The sequence below is a fragment of the Xiphophorus couchianus genome, chromosome 2, assembly GCF_001444195.1.
Source record: "Xiphophorus couchianus chromosome 2, X_couchianus-1.0, whole genome shotgun sequence".
NCBI lineage: Eukaryota > Metazoa > Chordata > Actinopteri > Cyprinodontiformes > Poeciliidae > Xiphophorus > Xiphophorus couchianus.
The window spans coordinates 2,805,533-2,823,937 of record NC_040229.1 but is presented as its reverse complement, the minus strand read 5'-3'; the positions used below and the strand labels follow the sequence as shown (position 1 = coordinate 2,823,937).

Sequence of the window (18,405 nt, the reverse complement as noted above, 5' to 3'; positions counted from 1 at the left end):
AGCCTTCTCACCATCAGATTGCATTAGATGTTTTTCTGTGCTGATCTTAATGATGGCAACATTGTAAGGTCTTATGTTGTGTCTTTCAGGTATTCAGCAGATTTTACCGATGCCTTCCACAGCCCACCGACCGGTCGCTCCACCTCGCCGCTACCGACCTCCTCCCCGCAGCATCGACAGATCCTGACTCCCAACCTCTCGGCCTCCCCTTCTGTCTCTCCGTCTCCTCAAGTCCCCGTTCAGCGCAACTGGACCCGCTCCCCTTCTCCTCAGATGCCGACCTCCCCGGTACATTCCCATCCTCCCCATTCCCCAACCTACTGCCCATACCCAACATCACCTAAGCACAGATCTAAGTTGCGCAGGCAGACTTTTGATTTTCAGTGTAGTCCCTCTAAAGAGATGCGGTCATCGGTTTCCAGGCGCCGGGCCCCCAGCCCTCTCATCTACAACACCGAACAGCAGAACCCAACACCACCCAGACCTTCCTCTCTCCCCATCCTTCCCTCCACACCTATCTACAGTAACCCCTTTGACTTTCCTGGCCCTCTCACACCTCCATCTCCTGGTCACTCTCTCGGAGATCCCTACCACGCCTCGACTCCCCCGCTGTTCTCTCCTTCCGGTATGCCGAGTCCGAACCCTCTACTAGTCTCACGCTCTCTCTCCCCGACTCATTTCTTCTCGGGAGCCTCCTCCCCATTGCATCTACCACCCAGCCCTTCTTGTCTCAACTACCCCAACCTCAGCCCCGCTCCCCCTGCCAGACCCTTTGCCATCAAACCTCTACCCTACTGGACCAAGTACGACGTTGCCGACTGGTTGACTTACTTAAATTTGGGTGAACACAGGGAGCGTTTTATAGACAACGAGATAGACGGATCTCATCTCCCGTCACTTACTAAGGACGACTTCTTGGACCTGGGAGTGACCCGAGTGGGGCATCGAATGAACATCGAGCGGGCCCTCAAGAAACTCACTGACAGGTGAGGGAGGACGAAAACGGGCTCAGGGCGATGTAGAGGCGACTCAAACGGTCCAAAAGGAAACACTGGATGGTGAAAGAGCGTCAGAGTGTCTCGTTAGCTTCATTTGAAGGTGCAGTACGTAACTTTTATAAAGAATTTGTTTTTACAGGTTTGTTAAAACTGTCACCATGTCATGACAGATCAATATGAGACAGATAATCTGAAAAGATTGATCTCCTCCACATCCTCCCTGAGCCGCTACTGAAGAAATGCACCAAAAACAACCAATAACAGCCAGGAGGCGGGGCTTATCGCTCCTCATGTACTTGCTGCTAAATGTGCTAACGCCGGATAAGCAACTCCTCATTACAGGAAAACCGTTTTCTGCTGTCATTGGTGGCTATGCTAAGTGGCTTTAGCATTCATGACATGCTAAGCTAGCTGCAGTGTAGCAGAGAGCACTGGGGGAATCCATTAAGCCCTGCCTCCTGCCTCTGATTGGTTGTTTACATTTAACACAGAGAAAACAGAGATTGATTTTTTTCAGATTATCTCATAACATAATATCACCACATAGTGACAGTTTCAACTAATATGTAAAAAAATATTTTTCTAAAAGTTACATACTGCAGCTTTAAGTTGATCCAACCATACTTACCTTCCAACCGTCTTAATCCTTAAAGTCTGAATAGTTTTCCAATCATTTCTCCATCTAACTGCATTTTATCAACCCCATTTAGTTTGTAGTTAAAGTCCACCCGTTCTTATTCTTTGATTTGGCCTCCTTTTCTCCCCAGGCGTCTCTCCTCTCCTTTGCATGTCCCCACGTCTCCTCGAGACACAGACTGAGAAAGTGAAGGGATGATTCAGAGCTGACAGAAAAGGGAGAGAAACTTATTGACAAAGCTGATCAATAACAGAAGATGTGCAAGAGAAGATCAGTGGACATCAACAGGCCTAAAGGGGCAGAAACCCGGGCTTTGCTTTACTGTGGATCAATTTGTGGAGTATAAAAAAAGTCAGAATGTCTTAAGTTGGTGGTGAAAATATGTTTCTAAACTTTTGATGGACAGGCTTTTAATTAACGGACTATTTTTTGGTGTAAAAGAATAAACACATTTGCAGTGTTTTTTTTCTTTCGGGCTCAGTGACAGATGGATTCTCACACCATCTGCTGCTCAGAGCTGCAACTCACAAAACTTAAGTTGGAGTTTAGAGACGAGCAGAAAAATCATCCAAGGAAAATGTTATTTACTGTGACTGAATCGGAGACGCTATTAAAAGCAGAGACGTGAACAGGTTTCTGACGTCTGCTTTGTGCTTTTCAGCAGATCCCACGATGAGTTTTATTTGTAAATGATAGACAAAATAGACAAAAATAGTATTTTATATGAAATAATAAATATATATATATTACACACACATATATTTGCAGATTTCCCCCAGAGGTTGCTCCCAATAAGCTTTGTATGTTTGTACTTTGCGAGCGCTAAATATATATTCCATGTTTAACAGGATTAGTAAAAGAGCCCATCTGTTTTGTACTCAGTGCTGATAGCAATCATTCATATAAAACTGGTCAGGGTGTTTTTAAATGTTCAAATTACACTGTAAAAAATGAGGAAGAGATTTTAAAGCTTCATCAGGTTTCAGACAGTTTTGGAGAAAACTGAGTTTTGTGTTTTGGGGTGAAACTAAAGTTGTGTCCTTCCTCTTTGGTGCCATGAGGTCGGCCATTTTGTTTTTTTCCACGTAGGTGAGGTAATGAAAAAGGGCTTTTTCCTGCTTCTCTATTTGCCTGAACTTCTCGACCTTATGCCTCTGTGAGTCTGATAATGTGTGTGTGTTTGTCGGTCTCAGATGCTTCCCCTGACTTATACCTTCTCTTCCTAAAGCCTTTTCCATAAAAGCAAATGCTTCTTCTGCTCCTAAAATGTTGAATTAATTAGTTTTTAATTCTGAACTGTCAATCCCACAGTTTAACTATTCCACAAAGCAAAAAAATAATAATTTTCACATATCTTTCATATATTTTTGCTGTAATAAATGGGAAACTACAGTTTGTGTTGCATATTAAACATCCGATCTCGGTTTTATTCTATATGGTGGCCGACAGGCGCAAATGTGCATCAAACACATGAATAATGCAAACTCCAAAACACATGTAACTGCAAAGGCCTGCAAATAACACAAAAGCAAAAGAAAAATTCTGCAACCACAGGAAATGGAAACAACAAACGTTTCTGGACGATAAATTGTTCCAGATGTTATTGCGATAAACGGTAATGTTGTTTTGACAATATTCCAGTAATGTGATGGTAATGGCTTAATAATGCTAGAACACATTCTCAAGATCAATAAACGTTCAATTGTAATGATCATTTAACAATTTAAATGTCCAAAACTGAAAAAACAGAAACGACAAATAAAATCAATTATGAAGTCTTTGTAGACTAAATTGTCCTTCAAAATAAAGTCTTGTTGAAACCAAAACATTAGACTGAAGATTTTTACCATCCAGTTTTTGGTAGAAAGAGAAAAACAAGAAATCATGCAAATAGAAATTATTAAAATAACAGCAAATGTGAAACAATTAAAGCTCACGCCACAAAACCGAAGTCCTCCACTCCACTAGGGGGAGTCTGGAGCTGTTAGTATTACCCACTTCCTCCATAAACATGCTGGTGTTCAACAATATAAAAGATTGTGTGTTTAAGAAGACACAACATAGACATCCCGTCTTTCCTAGGGTTCTGATTCAGTGATTGACTCCCCCTGGTGGTCTGGAGGACTTCCATTTGGAGAGCAAAATACCAGCGTTTTATACCTGCTGCTGTTTTTCATTTGTATGTTTTGTCGGTCGTAAGTTGTTGCTTCTATTTTCTGCGATTGCAGAGTTTTTCAAATTAAAAAAATACTTAACTGGCCCCAAATTTTATGATTCTAAATCCATGTCCAGAGGTTCCACAGTGGTGCCCAGAACAGAACCAGCCTTCATCAGGTTGTTGTCCACACAGAAGTTCAGTCAGTCACACACTCATTCATGGCGTTGATGTTTCTTCATGTGGCTGGAAAAGAGCGATCCCATCATGAGACTTCGTCGTCTTCCTGGCATCTTCCTAACGTAGTTCCTGAACAAGGGGTTTGTATTCAGAGCAGAGAAAAACGAGATTGTGATCTTGGTATATATATCAATGTGTTGCATGTGTTTTTTTCTTGGTTTTGCATTATTCATGTGTTGGCGGCGCTTCTTGCCATTTGCTGCGCATTGCGCCTGTCGGCCATGGTGATTTTAAGATGCCAGTGCAGCCATTTAACTGTGGGGCAAACATCACTTATAGCTTTGTATGTAATGACGATAATGTCAGCAAAGATGATAAAAATATAGTACAATGAAGATTATAATATTAGGTATGTAAACATTTTTAAGAATCTCTGTCTTCCAGATAGTGTGGACAAATTCTTTGACGTTTTCTGTTGAATTTCTGGGTTTTCTGTAAATGTTTTCTGCACTGCGGCGACTCCAGTGAAGCTTATTAAGGCCCAAAGCAGAACATGGACTGAGCCGCAGTGTAGAAAGCATTATGTACACCTTATGGACACCAGAGTATTTTTAGGCCTAGTGAAATGCATCATGACCACATACAGTATGAGCATAAGTATGCAGAGATAAAAGGTATATGAATATATATATAAATTTTGTTTTGAATAAAATACAGTATATAATATGATAGAGATACAACTAAGGTGTTGAAATAAAAGCTGAAATAAAGCCCGGCTCTGTCGTCATTGCTCCCATAATGAACCGGTTGGAGGTGTTTGGATTGAATGGAGTCATTTGGCAGCAGCAGAGGTGGAGGACAGCGCCGCTCTCAGCTGCAGGCTTGTTTCCCTTCGGTTTGGTGAGTTAATGGTGTAAATGTTTGGAGCTCGTGGGCAGGAAGACGAGGAAATGGCTTGTTGGAGAGCGTGCAGCCGGCTCAAACTGGCCTGTGAGGCATTAAGCAGATGAATGTCTGTTTGCAACCGACTCACAAATGAAGCTTTTTTTCTGTGTGATGGTGAAGCTGAAACATGTTTGTTTGTTTCTTTCTTGTCTATGTGAAGAAACCTTTCCAGGAAACAAATAATCTCTCCCATGACTTCATCCAAGGTACTTAGTCTGGGTGACATGATGTGCTCTGAATCATCATTGAGATAATTTTTTGTTTGTCTTTAAAAGAAAAAGTATGATTCATTATGATGATTTGTTTTTTCTTACAGAAGTTTTTGCACTCCTTAAATTCTTCCCATTGTGCCACAACTAAAGTCTTTTTATCAGGATTGCGTGTGACAGATCAAAGCGGTGCATCTTTGTGAAGTTTGAGGAAACTGATCAGTGCTAATGCGCTAATAGCAGAGCTAATTTTTCTGTTTAGCATTTTGCTAGCTTTAGAAACGCTTAGCACATTTAGCTTGCCCTGTGTTAATTTTCCCAGCTAATTTACGTTGCTATTTTCTGACCTTTGAGCTGAAAAGAGTTTGTGATTAATATTTGATTTACAACATTTAAGAATCCTTCAAGAAGTTAGACGTTTATATTCACGCTCTTATTTTGAAGTGGATAAACACCTTTACGCAGCAGTTCCGGTCCTCACGTCTTTTCCGTTCTTTCACTAAACTTTATTGAGAAATGGCAATAATACAGCATTTACATAAACAAGCAACCAGTGGTGTTAATTTAAAAATGCGTGCAAAAATATCACATATATGAATTGTTAGACCCTGTTTGGGTGTCAACTCAGTTTCATTTAGCATCTTAGCATTTGCTTCTGCTAAATATCATGTTGGTGTAGCGCTTTAGCATTAGCAGAACTAAATGCAGCTAACATTTTAGCTAACCTAAACTGGTTTAGCTGATCCACTGTTGCAGTTTCTCTTTCTGACGGTCTTTTCCTTCTTGCTGGTTAATCTCAAGGTCAGGATCTGACAGGATGTCCTTCCCTCGTCCCACCTTGTGTTCAAGGCTTTTGTTCTTTCCAGTGTTTCTTCCTGAGGTATTTGTGGACCTGCCTTTGACTAATAACTTCCAGTGCATGTTTAGTGAGGACTGTCAGATATTTCTCTTCTTGCAGAAACTTTTCCTCTGCTGATGACAGACAGTGACTCCAGAGCATCACAAGCACTCAGAGCTGAGTGGAAATGTTCCTCTGGCTGAAAATATTTGATTCTTAATCTAGTTGGCTTGAAATTGTTTAATAAACTCAAATTGAATAGAATTGGATTTTAACAAGTTTGATCTCATTTGACCTGGAGGTTTAACTACCAACTGTCCAGACATAGAATTCATACTTTTAAGTATAACTTTAATATTTAGGAATAAAGTCAATAATAAAAATGGCCCTTGTAATGCTAGCCACTTTAATCCAACTCCACTCCGTTTGGTAATGTCTGAATGTGTAATAAAATCAAAAAAGCGACCTCTGATTCGGTTTGAATGTGAACGCCAAGCGGACCAGAGACTGCTCCAAAAGCAGGAAGTGGACTACAGCGCAGGGCATTCTGGGTAAATACAACCAAAGCTAACGTGTTAGCCTAGCACTAGCAGCAGAAATGGCTCCTGGTCTTCAGCCAAAGACTAAAGAGAAATCCTCCAACACTAAAATCTGACGCCTCCATCTTGTTTCCATCTGGTGAAGAAGGAAGTTGCTCTCAGCGTCTTCAGAGGTTTTTGTGTCGTTTCCTTCAGTGGTTCTTGGTGCAGCGCCCCCACAGGCCAGGAGGGGAACAGGTTGGTTTGGGTCAGAACCACAGCAGCTGGAGGTGGAGCAGATGGTGGAGTTCTGGTTCCAGTAGAACCGGGTCGACCGGACCATCAGGTGTTAAAAACCTCAACTGTCTAAATGTTTTGACGTTTGCGTCTGAAAGATGACATGTGGATGTAGCGTTAGCAACACACCGCACTCTTTAGGTCACACTGGAGTCGATCTACATGGGAACCCCTCACACACGTGTGCTTATAAGATCATATGACCGTGAGCCTCCCTGACATGATCATGTCAAAATAAAAGCCTGACATCTCATTAGCACCATATTGAGAGGGACAGAGGGAGGAGCGGTGGGGGGGGGGGGGGGGGGTCTTCCAGCTGTTGTTTCTGATGAAACGGAGCAAGAAGAGCCGGACAACCTGACGGCGAGCCGGAGCAGCAGATCACAGAAGAGGACATGAGGAAAAACCCGAGGGGTTGATGTTTGGAGCTGCAGCTGACAGACGGCAGCAGGTGAGAACGACCGAGTATTAGAAACAGGAAAAAAGGAAAAGGGGAGTTAATTTACGCCAAAAAACAGACATTTTGAGAGCAAGCTCCAAAATTTTCTAGAGGAAAAACTTGAAAATTTTAGAATTTCAAAAGTTGAATTTTTTTACTTTTAAAAAAAATTTTTCTACAAAATTTCTGAGTTTTTTTTTCTAACAAATGTTTTACTTTTTTCAAACTCAAAATATTTTTCTTTTAGAACATTTCTGAGAAAATAAATGCTCTCTTTCTCTCTACAATGCGGCGTTGTGTGGAAGCGGTTCTTCCCTTTCACCGTCTCTCGCCCGGCTCCGGGTCGGCACCGGGGGTGTGTGTGACTTTAAGCGGTGAGGGAAAAGTGGGTCAGGGCGAGCGGAGCGGTGGCGAGGAGGGGGAGGCAGACATGGAGCAGCTCTTGAACTACAGGAACAAGTGGTCACTGGAGTAATCAGTGGTGATTCAGGGAGACGTGGAAGTGATGGCTGCTTCCAGGCATGACTGCTCAGCTGTCACTGCTTTTCCAGACTCGACTTGTGAGTGATTTTCTCTAGAACTGAGCGGAGAGGTGATGTTGTTTCAACTTGGAGGAAACTGATGAATGATTGTTGATGGAAACATGATGAGGGCGACTTTCTGCCGTACGGAGCCACATCAGAGCCACTGTTGATGGAGAAAAGGAGTAAATCTCAGCCAGAAAACTCAGAAATGTTGAGATTAGTCTCAAATTTTCTAGAAAAAAAACTTTCTAGAGTTTCAAAGTTTAACATTTTTGACATTTGTAACTCAGAACATTTCCATGTTTATTCTAAAACAATAATGACTTTAATCTGAACATTTCTGGGTTTTTTTCTTGAAAATGTCCAACTTTTAGAGCTCAGGAATTTCCAGGTTTTTTCTAAAAAATTGATCTGATATGAATCTAGAGATTTCAGGTTTTTGGCAGACATCTTCTCCCTTATTTTCGTATCTTTGCTGGTTTCCACGTCTCTCAGTGACGCGTCAACAGACACAAATAGGCCTGAACCTGAACGTCCCCTGTGTGTTTCGGCCTGCGTCTCCGTTCCCACTCTTCCACTTTCAGGTTTGTCTTGAGAGGCGGATCGGTGGCGGCTGCAGACGGTCGGGTCTGGTCGGGCCGGGCCGGGCCTTGTGTTAGTCAGAGCGAACAGAACCGTGACCTTTCCCTGCCGTTTATTTTGGGAAGGCTGCAGGAAGAAATGCTGGAGCAGCTGTTCTATTCCTGCAGGCCGATCCCGACCCGCTGGATTCCAGCGCCGCCGCCCCCCTCCGCCTGGCGGGGGGGTTCTGTTGTACAGTAAATATGGCTGCCGGATCAAAGCGGTCATGAAAAATCCGGTTTGGACTGACTCACCGGCTGGACCTGCACACAGCTGCAGTTTCATTCTTCACTGCCGTTCAGTTTTTCAGTTCATTTTTATTGTTTGAGTTTTATGATCTGGCCAACAAGAAAACAAACATTAGGAGGAAAAAGTTGCTTCTGCAGGTTTCAACTCAAATTTAAGACTTTTTACCCACTATGAATGAAATTTAAGACCTGGTGGTCACTCCACTAAAAACTAATCAATAGGCTAATTATCTATGGACTGATATGAAACACTGTGATGCTGATATTGTGATCTATTTTTCAGCCAGATTTACAGAAACATACAAACTTTATGTAGCCAACTGGCGATAAATTAGCACTTTTACCCATAATTAGGCCCGAACAATAAACCAATAACAATATATGTCTCTATAGACGGGTGATCAATATCAATAGATAATACATATAATCAAATATTCAATAATTTCACAGAACTCCAATCCAGAACCGTACAGCATTCTGGGAGATGTAGGCAGAGGAAAGACTTTAGCTGATCAATCTCTCATTGCTAGCTAAGCTGGGTTGGTGGAATCAACTAACTCTCTCAATGTCTGGTTGCCTAGCAACAACATGCTGAGTAAGCTTCCAGTTTACTCACTGGGCCTCAAAACTGCTAAAATATAAAAATGGAGAGAAAACTGGACAAAGCAGGATCGGTCACTCCACCAGTATGGAAGCATTTCAGATAAATAAACCCAAAAACTAATCAATAACTATGGATATCAACTGATATGAAATGCCATGATACACAGAAAAAAAGCTAGCTACTTAGCTAGCACCCTCGCAGAATGAAGTCGTGGTAAAGCGAGAATAAAGCTGTGAATATTTTTAAGGCATTATGAATAAAAATTAAGACTTGTATTTCCAAGGAAATGTGAATTCAGCTTTAAATTGATTAATCTGCACTAATCTGTGAGCGACACAAAAAACTAGCTAGTTAGCAATGTTAGCAGTGAGTTATTGGTAGCCTCAAACATTTAGCGGTCTGTGTGCGACTCAAACGTTTGCCTGACAGAAAAGTCTAGCGAGGAAAAAAAAATCAAAAAAATCAACGTATTTAATGTCAACTTCATTTTCAAAAAAGTCATTTAAGACATTTGAAGTTGTTCACTGGAGAGGAAGAGATTGCAGCCACAGAATCCAGTTTGTGTTTTTCTTCTGAATAAACCAGATTACTGGATCTGTTTGTGTTTTAAGATGAACTGTGTCCATGCTGCCATCTGTACAGCGCCACCTGTTGGCAGACAGGTGTCCAGTATGTTTTGTTTAGCTGTTCTTTAATGTGGCCATAAAAGCTGCTCTCATATTCCCTGTTTTAGTTGTGGGAAGGAAAACCGAGCAGCTTTGATATGAAATGCTGTGTTTTGATGTCCTGCGTCTCTCGGCTCTTTGCGTTCCTCTGCTGAGGAATCCTGATGGTTTAAACACGTTGGCTGTGAAAATCTGTGCTGTTATTTCAACGGTCAGAGAAGAAGAGACTGAATGCATTAAACTGCAACTTCACCTGCAGAGAAAAAACAACCGTTTGCTCACAGTCACAACAAAACAAGGACAAATATTAAATATGAAGTTCATATTGTGGCATTTAAAGTGAGGAAGAGAAAATTAAAGTCTAATTTAAAGTGACAGAAGAGCAAATATGAGGCATTCTGCAGACACAACGGTCATCATGCTGGGCTTTCAGGCTGAACGTTTCTGCTCTTCTTTTCTAAAAGAGACTCAAACTTTCTGTGTAAAAACCCAAAAACACTCAAATCAAATCAATTAAAGAGTCGATAGTCAATCATTTAGTTTTCTGTAGGAAAGAGTTGATATTCATCATAGATACAAAACATGGAAACAATTTTGCACGTTTGAATATTAAAAGAAAAACATCTTGTTTTCAAATTGAACAAATTTATTTTCACTTATAAAAACAGGATTTCTTTCAAAACACTTACTGTATTTAACCCAGTTTAATAAATTAAATAAAAGCTGATTTAGGTGAAGTAAAGTCAGATTTTCAGTTAAAGTCTCTGGATAAATTTATTCTACTGGTTATAAGCACTTGGTCATAAAAAAACCTTAACATTTATTATTGTAAGAAAATGATGTTGGTGATAATTTTACCCTGATTCAAAATAAAAGGTTTTGTTAACATTTTATTTTAAGGTTTGAGCATTAGACTAAAAACAACATGGACACTTTAGAAATATTTGCTGTTTCATCCTGGAGACATTTTAAATGCAGCTTTGCATTAGAAGTGTCATTATAATATTATTATTATTATTATTCTATTATTATTATTATTCTATTATTATTTAGGAATGAAGCGCCATGAAAATAATCCTAAACATTTAGAAAGTCTCCTTCATGTCTTATTCTCAGCCCTTCTAATAAATGTTACCAAACTTTGCATCTGCAGCTGACAGACGATGCAAATTTAGATCATTCTTGAATTGCAGTTAGGGGGCCGCAGAAAAATCCCTCCAAGGGCCACAGTTGGCCCCCGGGCCTCGTGTTGGACACCCTTGACATAAACTAAGTTTACTTTGTTCCTAGATATGGCGAGCCAACTGAAGGAACCGCTGGAGGATCCCAAGAAGCAGAGCTTCTGGATGGTGACGATTATTCAGCGATATTATTGATCAGTTTCTGATCGATTCTCAATTCCAACCCGGAAATCGAATCTCTGTTTCCATCCAGCCTGGGAACTACGCGCGCACGGTGCAGAGGACGGACCGGTCCTTCCAGGCCTGTAACGACGTCACGGCGTGTTTCCTGGAGCGAGCGAAGGTGGAGAAGCAGTACGGACAGCAGCTGAGCCAGTGGAGCAGCAAGTGGAAGGTCGTCATGGATTCCAGTGAGACGACAACACTGCAGCAGCAAACCTCTTCATTCTGTCATTTCAGGGATTTTAGTAGAAAAGTGTCCAGAGGTCATCATTACTGTCTTCAAAACAAAAGCTGAGTAGATTAGGTTGACCTCTGATGACCTCTAGAAACATTTATTAATATTTTCAAAATGACTGCGGCACAAACAAATTGTTAATTCAGCCTCAGCCGATGTTTCCGATGTCGGAGAATATTGCTATTAGGTGAATTATTGGTAAACTGAGCAGATAGCCGAGATTTACACAGCTACCATTTTACATTCCACTAAATACCGATTTGTTGTAGCTCTTTAGCATTAGCTTCAACCAAATATTGAGTTGTTGTAGCTATTTAGCATTAGCTTCAACCAAATATTGAGATGTTGTAACTCTTTAGCATTAGCTTCAACCAAATATTGAGTTGTTTTAGCTCTTTAGCATTAGCTTCAACCAAATATTGAGTTGTTGTAGCTCTTTAGCATTAGCTTCAACCAAATATTGAGTTGTTGTAGCTCTTTAGCATTAGCTTCAACCAAATATTGAGTTGTTGTAGCTCTTTAGCATTAGCTTCAACCAAATATTGAGTTGTTGTAGCTCTTTAGCATTAGCTTCAACCAAATATTGAGATGTTGTAACTCTTTAGCATTAGCTTCAACCAAATATTGAGTTGTTGTAGCTCTTTAGCATTAGCTTCAACCAAATATTGAGTGGTTTAGCTCTTTAGGTCTAGCAGAATAAAGTTTGTTTGGTACTTCAGGTTAGCGCAGCTAGCTTTGTAGCTTGTGTTGCCGACCTCTGAGACGTGGATATGAAGTAGCTTCAGTTGGTTTTGCTGTTAAATGTGGCAGGAACTAAAGGAAATTCAGTTTTTCCTCTTTCGTTGTTCTGCTTTAATCCTTTCTTCAGACTTTCATGTGAGATTTTCCCAGAGGAAATCAGATCCATAACCGGACTCACCTCCAGGGGGCGCTCCTCACTCTTTGCTGTTTTTGCTGCCCAGGGCCTGTGTACGGCTCCCTGATGAGGGCCTGGCAGTGCTTCTTCGCCTCCACCGAGCGCCTGGCGGCCCTCCACTCCTCCATTGCGCAGTCACTCGTGGCAGAGGAAGGAGAGCGGGTGAAGACCTGGCAGAAGGAGACGTTCCCCAAAAAGCTCTGCTGTGGCTTCAAGGAGAGCTACGACAACAAGACCAGTTTCTCACGAGCGCAGAAGCCCTGGACCAAGAAGCTCAACAAGGTCCAGGGCTTGAAATTGATCAGTTCCTTAACATCGTCCCAAACCTTTTCATTTAGCAAACCCACAGGCAGCGCTGGAAAAACACAAACTGTTACCAAGTGATATCGGTCTACTGGAGAACACATGAAAAAAAACAAGTAACTTGTCAACAATATTTTTGACTAAAATCATCTCAGTGTTGCCAAAATGCAAAAACTGACGCCGTAAATTACCTTGAACACGTCACACTGCAAAAACGCAAAATCTTACCAAGTATTTTAGTTTCTAGTGCAAATATCTTGGTAAAGTTTAAATAGACAAACTAGAACATTTTCAGCAAGAAACAGGAGCTTATTGTTATAAGTACATTATTCCTTAATATTCATGAAAATACTGAGGTTCTAATAAGTGATAGAATATATTTTAATCAGATATTTTTCCCATATTCTAACTTATAGAAACACCTTTAACTTCCTTTTATAATATTTCAAACACTAAATAAACTTAAATGCGCATTAAAACATGCAGTGGAAACTATTAGCGCAGTAGCTAGCATTTACCGTCTTACTTATTTACACTGTTGCACTGCAAAACACAACATAGTACCAAGTCATTTTAGTCTCAATTTTAGTGTAAATATCTTAAGGTTGAAATAACACAAAACAAACTGACAAATTACTTTTTATAAATATAGAAATATAGGAGCTTGTTTTGAGTAAATCTTTTTAAAATATTGATAAAGAAAGAACTAGAAAATGTGAAATAATCTGACAGAGAAACTTGTACTTCTTGTAATTCTGATTTTAATCCCAGAATTTTGAGATTCTGACTTTATTTTCAGAATTAAAGTCATAATTCTGAGATTGAAGTCAGAATTATGAGGAAAAAAATCTGAATTTTGAGATAAAAATCCATTTTTTCAGTGGCCATAATTTTCTTTCATTAATAAGTTAGAACATTCTTTAAGAGATCTTTTTGTACGTTTTCTGACTTTTAACAAATAAAAATAATTTTAGCCTTTCTGACTGACCCAAATTTAGAAAAGTTTGGCCTGATTTAACTTCAGATTGGAGAAAATATATATTTTATTTGTTGTATTTTAAGTTTGATCTTTAATTTTAACTTTAAAAAATGAAACCCGTTTGAGCTTGAAGGTAAAGTAGAATAATCTGGGAAAATCTTGACGTGTAGAAAATAAACAGTTTTCCAGCTTCCTGCTGTCAGAGCCGATCTAACGGCTCCATCAATAACGTCCAGCGTTTCCCATCAGACGCCTGAGCGGCTCTGTTTGTTTGCGCTGCGCAGCTGGAGAAGGTCCGGCTGGCGTTCCACAAGGCGTGCCAGAAGGAGCAGGCGGCGCTGGAGAAGGAGAAGCAGGCGAACGACAACCCGGCGCTGAGCGAGGAGAAGAAGCTGAAGATGGCCGAGGCCAAGCAGAGAGCCGCCGAGGAGCGAGAGAGAGTGAGACGTCAACACAACCGGTTTCCTTTCAGCGTCCCTGATTGAAAACATGAAGCGTCGCAGCTGCATGCGGTCGCATTTAATCTCCTGGGAAACTCTGAGCTTGAAGTTTCAGCCTGCAGCGTTTCCCTTCCATGGAGGTTTGTTATTGTTACTGAGCTCAGTGTTGATGGAGACCAGCAGGGGAACGCTGCGGGATTAAATCCATCGCTGCAACGTCTCCTGCTGATCACAAAAACTTGTTTTCCTCCTGAGGTCAGAGAGCCACAGGAAAAAACTCTGCAGGAAGTGACATCACAGGGATAAATTAACACCAGAAAAAAAACTTTTTAGATTTATATCAGAAACTTTCTAGAAAAAAATTGGAATAAAATAGAAAACTTTTTTCATAGAAAACTTCTGAGATTAATCTCAAATTTTCAGAATTTTTTCTCACAGATTTTCAGCTTTTCTAGTAAATTTTTATGATAAATATCAAAAGTTTGAGTTTTTTTCTAGCAAATTTCTGACTTTTCAAACTCTTTTTTAGATTAATATTTAAAATTTTCTAGAAAAACTGAAACTTTCTGATCTCAGTTAAACATTTGCGACTTTTCAAACTAAAGTTCCCATGTTTTTTTCTCAAATTTCTGCAACCTCAAAATTTCTGATTTTTTGTCTTTTCAAACAAAGGAATTTCAAATATATATTTTTTTCTTAATTCTAACCTTTACCTCAAAATTTTTGCACTTCCTTGCAAATTTTCAAGTTTTGAAACTCTGAAATTTTCAAATATTTTCTAGAATTATTTTTAATCTCACAATTGGAGCTTTTTTTCTATCAATTTTATTTTTCAAATTTAGAAATTTCCAAGAATTTTTATTGAAACTTTTCTGAAATGAATCTCAAAATTTCAGTTTTCTAAAAATTTCTGAGATTAAGTTAAAATTTTCTTTGTTTTTTGTGGCTATAACGGCCCTGATGCGCCGAATATTTGTTTTCCCCTAAATTAATTTTCCTGGATTAATTGGATCTAAAACACCAACTTGGTTTCTATGGAGATTTGTTCTTGTTACTGAGTTCAGTGTTGCATTAGATGATTAAATCCATCGTTAGAAGGTCTTTAGTTATCAGGGTTTTTTCTCTGTAAAGGCCAGAGAGCGATATGAAAAAGCTCTGGAGGAAGTGACATCATACACGCCTCGCTACATGGAGGAGATGGAGGCCATTTTTGAGCAGTCGCAGGAGGAGGAGAGGAAGAGGATCAGCTTCCTGAAGCAGGTCTTCCTCTCCATCCACAGACACCTGGACATCACCAACAACGAGAGGTGAGACGTTTTCCTGCGGGAACGCTTCGTCTGCAGCACGATGAGTCGCTAGCTTGTCTTCTTCTTCTTCTTCTTCTTCTTCTTCAGCGTGAAGGCGGTTTACAGCGAGCTGCATCAGACTCTGATGTCCATCGACGAGCAGGACGACCTGAAATGGTGGAGGAGCAACGAGGGACCCGGCATGCCGACCGACTGGCCCAAGATCCAGGTACCGGCCGATGAAAGGAGAGGAGTCCGGTCTGCCTATAAAGTCGGTCCGGTTGGTGAGGTGTGAATGCTACTTGACCTCTGACCTCTGGACCGCCAAACCTCGGTCTGGCTTCAGTTGAAGTGAACTCTGGTTCAGTTTGAATGTGAACGCCAAGTGGACCAGAGACCGCTCGAAAATCAGGAAGTGGACTACAGCACAGGGCATTCTGGGTAAATCCAAACAAAGCTAACGTGTTAGCCTAGCGCTAGCAGCAGAAATGGCTCCTGGTCTTCAGCCAAAGACTAAAGAGAAATCCTCCAACACTAAAATCCTCCATCTTGTTTCCATCTGGTGAAGAAGGAAGTTGCTCTCAGTGTCTTCAGAGGTTTTTGTGTCGTTTCCTTCAGTGGTTCTTGGTGCAGCGCCCCCACAGGCCAGGAGGGGAACAGGTTGGTTTGACTCAGAACCACAGCAGCTGGAGGTGGAGCAGATGATGGAGTTCTGGTTCCAGTAGAACCGGGTCGACCGGACTGAAGGAGGACAAAGAACATTAAAAACAAAAACCTGATAACTTTTATTCATTTAGTTTTGTACTTTTTTGGTGGGATTGTGATTTTAGCTAAAAATTGGTATCAAGACGTGTTCATGTTCAGGATTCCAGAGTTAGAGGTCAAAGGTGAACCAGATGATGAGGAAATGTTTATTTCAGTCTTTAGAGACTTGGCCTGACTTGTGAAGGAGGTTCAATAACCATGGAAGACGTATTTTCATTTTTGTGAATGAATTATCTTGCAGAATGTTTTTGCATTGGGTCGTTTTTCCCTCCGTCCAGGAATGGGTCCCACCCGTGAAAAAGCTGAAGAGGAAACGGAGGAACCAGAAAGGCAAAGAAAGTCGTCCGTAAGTCACTAAAAAACGACTTTTCACACCTTTTCTTTAGCGTGGAATTATTTTTTCATGTCTGTACTTCCGGCTGCAGCGTGATGATTGGCGGCGTGAAGGTCAGAGCGCTGTACGACTACGTGGGCGAGGAGGCCGACGAGCTGTCCTTCAGAGCAGGTGAGAAACGACCACAGGAAGTGATGTCACTCCAGTGTTGAAGTCGACCTTTTAAGCTGAATTAGTGGACAGTGCAGACCGGATTGTCTTATGAAAGCATTTTTCTGTTTTACTGTAGCTATATTTACACAGTGGGGGTCCAGAATGTGGTGCCGGGGCCATTTATGGCCTCTGGACAGTTTTTGTCTAATTACTGCACTAACTAAAAAGTCTTTATATTCCAGATAATGATTAATCGATTACTAAATTAGTTGACGATTATTTCAATAATTGACTAATCGCAATTAACCTGATTATCCACAGAATCAGCAGGTATCTGACTTATAAAATTTATTTTATTTACATTTCATTTCCTTCATTTCAGTTTTTATTTCATTCATTTAATAATAAATATGAATAGTTCATGTAACAACTAAAAGAAATCATGAATGAAAGGAGAAAAAGAAGCATGAATTTATAATCAGACGATTTCAAATCAGCAAAAACAAAACATCTTATTTGATGCTACATCGATTCATTAATGAAGCGATACTCAAATTTATTTTTAATGCAGAGAGAAATTCAGATCGTTTTATCTCACTGTTAAGTTTATTCCATAACTCAAACGGATCGTCGCCGTTCTGAATCTCATTTTTTTTTAAATCTCACTTCCTCTTTGTTTGTATTGGTTTTCTGTTTTTGGAGATGTGCTTTGAAACGTTTTTGTTGCTGCGCGTTGCAGGTGAGACGTTCCTGAAGGTGGAGGAGGAGGACGACCAGGGCTGGTGTCGGGGGGTGCTGAGCGGCGGGAAGGAGGGATTCTACCCCGCCAATTATGTCGAAGTCGCTGAGTGATATCTCCGTTTTTACCCGCAACTCGTTTGTTTTTTTAATGCTTTTGAAAGCAACACATTATTAATATTTCTGCTGGAAGATGTTCTTATCTTCTGATCCACAACCAGCTTCAGAAAGAGCAGGAGCTTCTTAAAGAGACAGGGGCCCAATTTCAAGGCATTAGATCAGGAATTCAAATTTCTTTTAAGTCACATTTTATATATGTAACATTTTTTAACAACTGAAAGTAGCACAATTTATTAATTATGCTCTAAAATGGCCGCTGTGTGCCTGGGAAACATAATATTGCCCCTTTAATTTAAATTTGGAATGATGTTTGGTCTGGATGTGTTTCCGTATGAAACTGTTTCTGCATGTCGATGTGTTTGTAAAGAAAAATATTTATTTTCTTCCAACGTAAATGAGTTATTATATCTCTATATTGGGTCTGACAGGACGAACTGTTTACAACATTCTGCATGCAATGTGAAAGTTTAGCTTCTGGGAACACAAATGACATATTTAATGAGTTAAATTTCACAATAAAAGCATCCTTTTGCTTGTTATTCTGTTGGTGCCTGGCTTTTAATGAGAATCTGTCAAATAAAAGTTAAACAAAAACATTGAGTGTCATTTTTTTTTCAGTGTTTCATGTTGGGATTAACACAGATTCAAAGGTTTTTTCTGTCTACCAGATTTTTTTAAACCATTTTTTAACATTTTTATCATAAACACTTATTCATTTGTCAATCATAAGATTTAAGTACAAATATTAGTTGCTGTGCATCATCTTTCTGCCTGGCTGCCAGTCAAATTAATCAGCTGCTTTATTCTTCAGATGAACGAAACGGAAAAGTTTTGACTAAAAGTTTATTTAGTCGA

The 18,405-nt window shown here is 40.2% G+C and overlaps 2 protein-coding genes across 12 annotated transcripts in view; both read left to right on the top strand.

Moving 5' to 3' along the window:
* The window catches only part of LOC114157694 (SH3 and multiple ankyrin repeat domains protein 1-like), a 54,236-nt gene extending 49,030 nt beyond the window's left edge, over positions 1 to 5,206 (top strand). For 4 of the 10 annotated variants that reach the window (XM_028038882.1, XM_028038873.1, XM_028038854.1 and 1 more), the window contains 2 exons: positions 90 to 986; positions 1,766 to 5,206. In XM_028038882.1, the coding sequence (XP_027894683.1) occupies positions 90 to 986; positions 1,766 to 1,817 (949 nt within the window). In that variant the 3' untranslated portion in view covers positions 1,818 to 5,206. Of the gene's footprint in view, positions 1 to 89 lie in introns of all 10 variants that reach the window. The other 6 variants (XM_028038847.1, XM_028038838.1, XR_003598228.1 and 3 more) reach the window with 5 other exon arrangements.
* A 1,889-nt stretch (positions 5,207 to 7,095) lies between these two features.
* Positions 7,096 to 18,148, top strand: LOC114160920 (protein kinase C and casein kinase substrate in neurons protein 2-like). Of its 2 annotated transcripts, none has more exons than XM_028043861.1 (10): positions 7,096 to 7,228; positions 11,169 to 11,227; positions 11,313 to 11,469; positions 12,479 to 12,714; positions 13,999 to 14,154; positions 15,286 to 15,461; positions 15,549 to 15,669; positions 16,484 to 16,551; positions 16,631 to 16,710; positions 17,432 to 18,148. In XM_028043861.1, the coding sequence occupies exons 2-10, from the start codon at positions 11,171 to 11,173 to the stop codon at positions 17,542 to 17,544; spliced, it is 1,164 nt and encodes a 387-aa protein (XP_027899662.1). In that variant the 5' UTR covers positions 7,096 to 7,228; positions 11,169 to 11,170; the 3' UTR covers positions 17,545 to 18,148. The 2 variants fall into 2 exon arrangements, with proteins under 2 accessions (XP_027899662.1, XP_027899652.1); XM_028043851.1 differs by lacking the exon at positions 7,096 to 7,228 and adding an exon at positions 7,629 to 7,776.
* The last annotated feature ends 257 nt before the right edge of the window (positions 18,149 to 18,405 follow it).

Coding starts and splice junctions, on each gene's coding strand:
- LOC114160920 (XM_028043851.1), top strand. CDS start 7,722: ATGGCTGCTTCCAGGCATGACTGCTCAGCTGTCACTGCTTTTCCAGAC. Junction 11,470..12,478: donor GAAGGTCGTCATGGATTCCA/GTGAGACGACAA, acceptor TTTGCTGCCCAG/GGCCTGTGTACGGCTCCCTG. Junction 15,462..15,548: donor GACATCACCAACAACGAGAG/GTGAGACGTTTT, acceptor CTTCTTCTTCAG/CGTGAAGGCGGTTTACAGCG.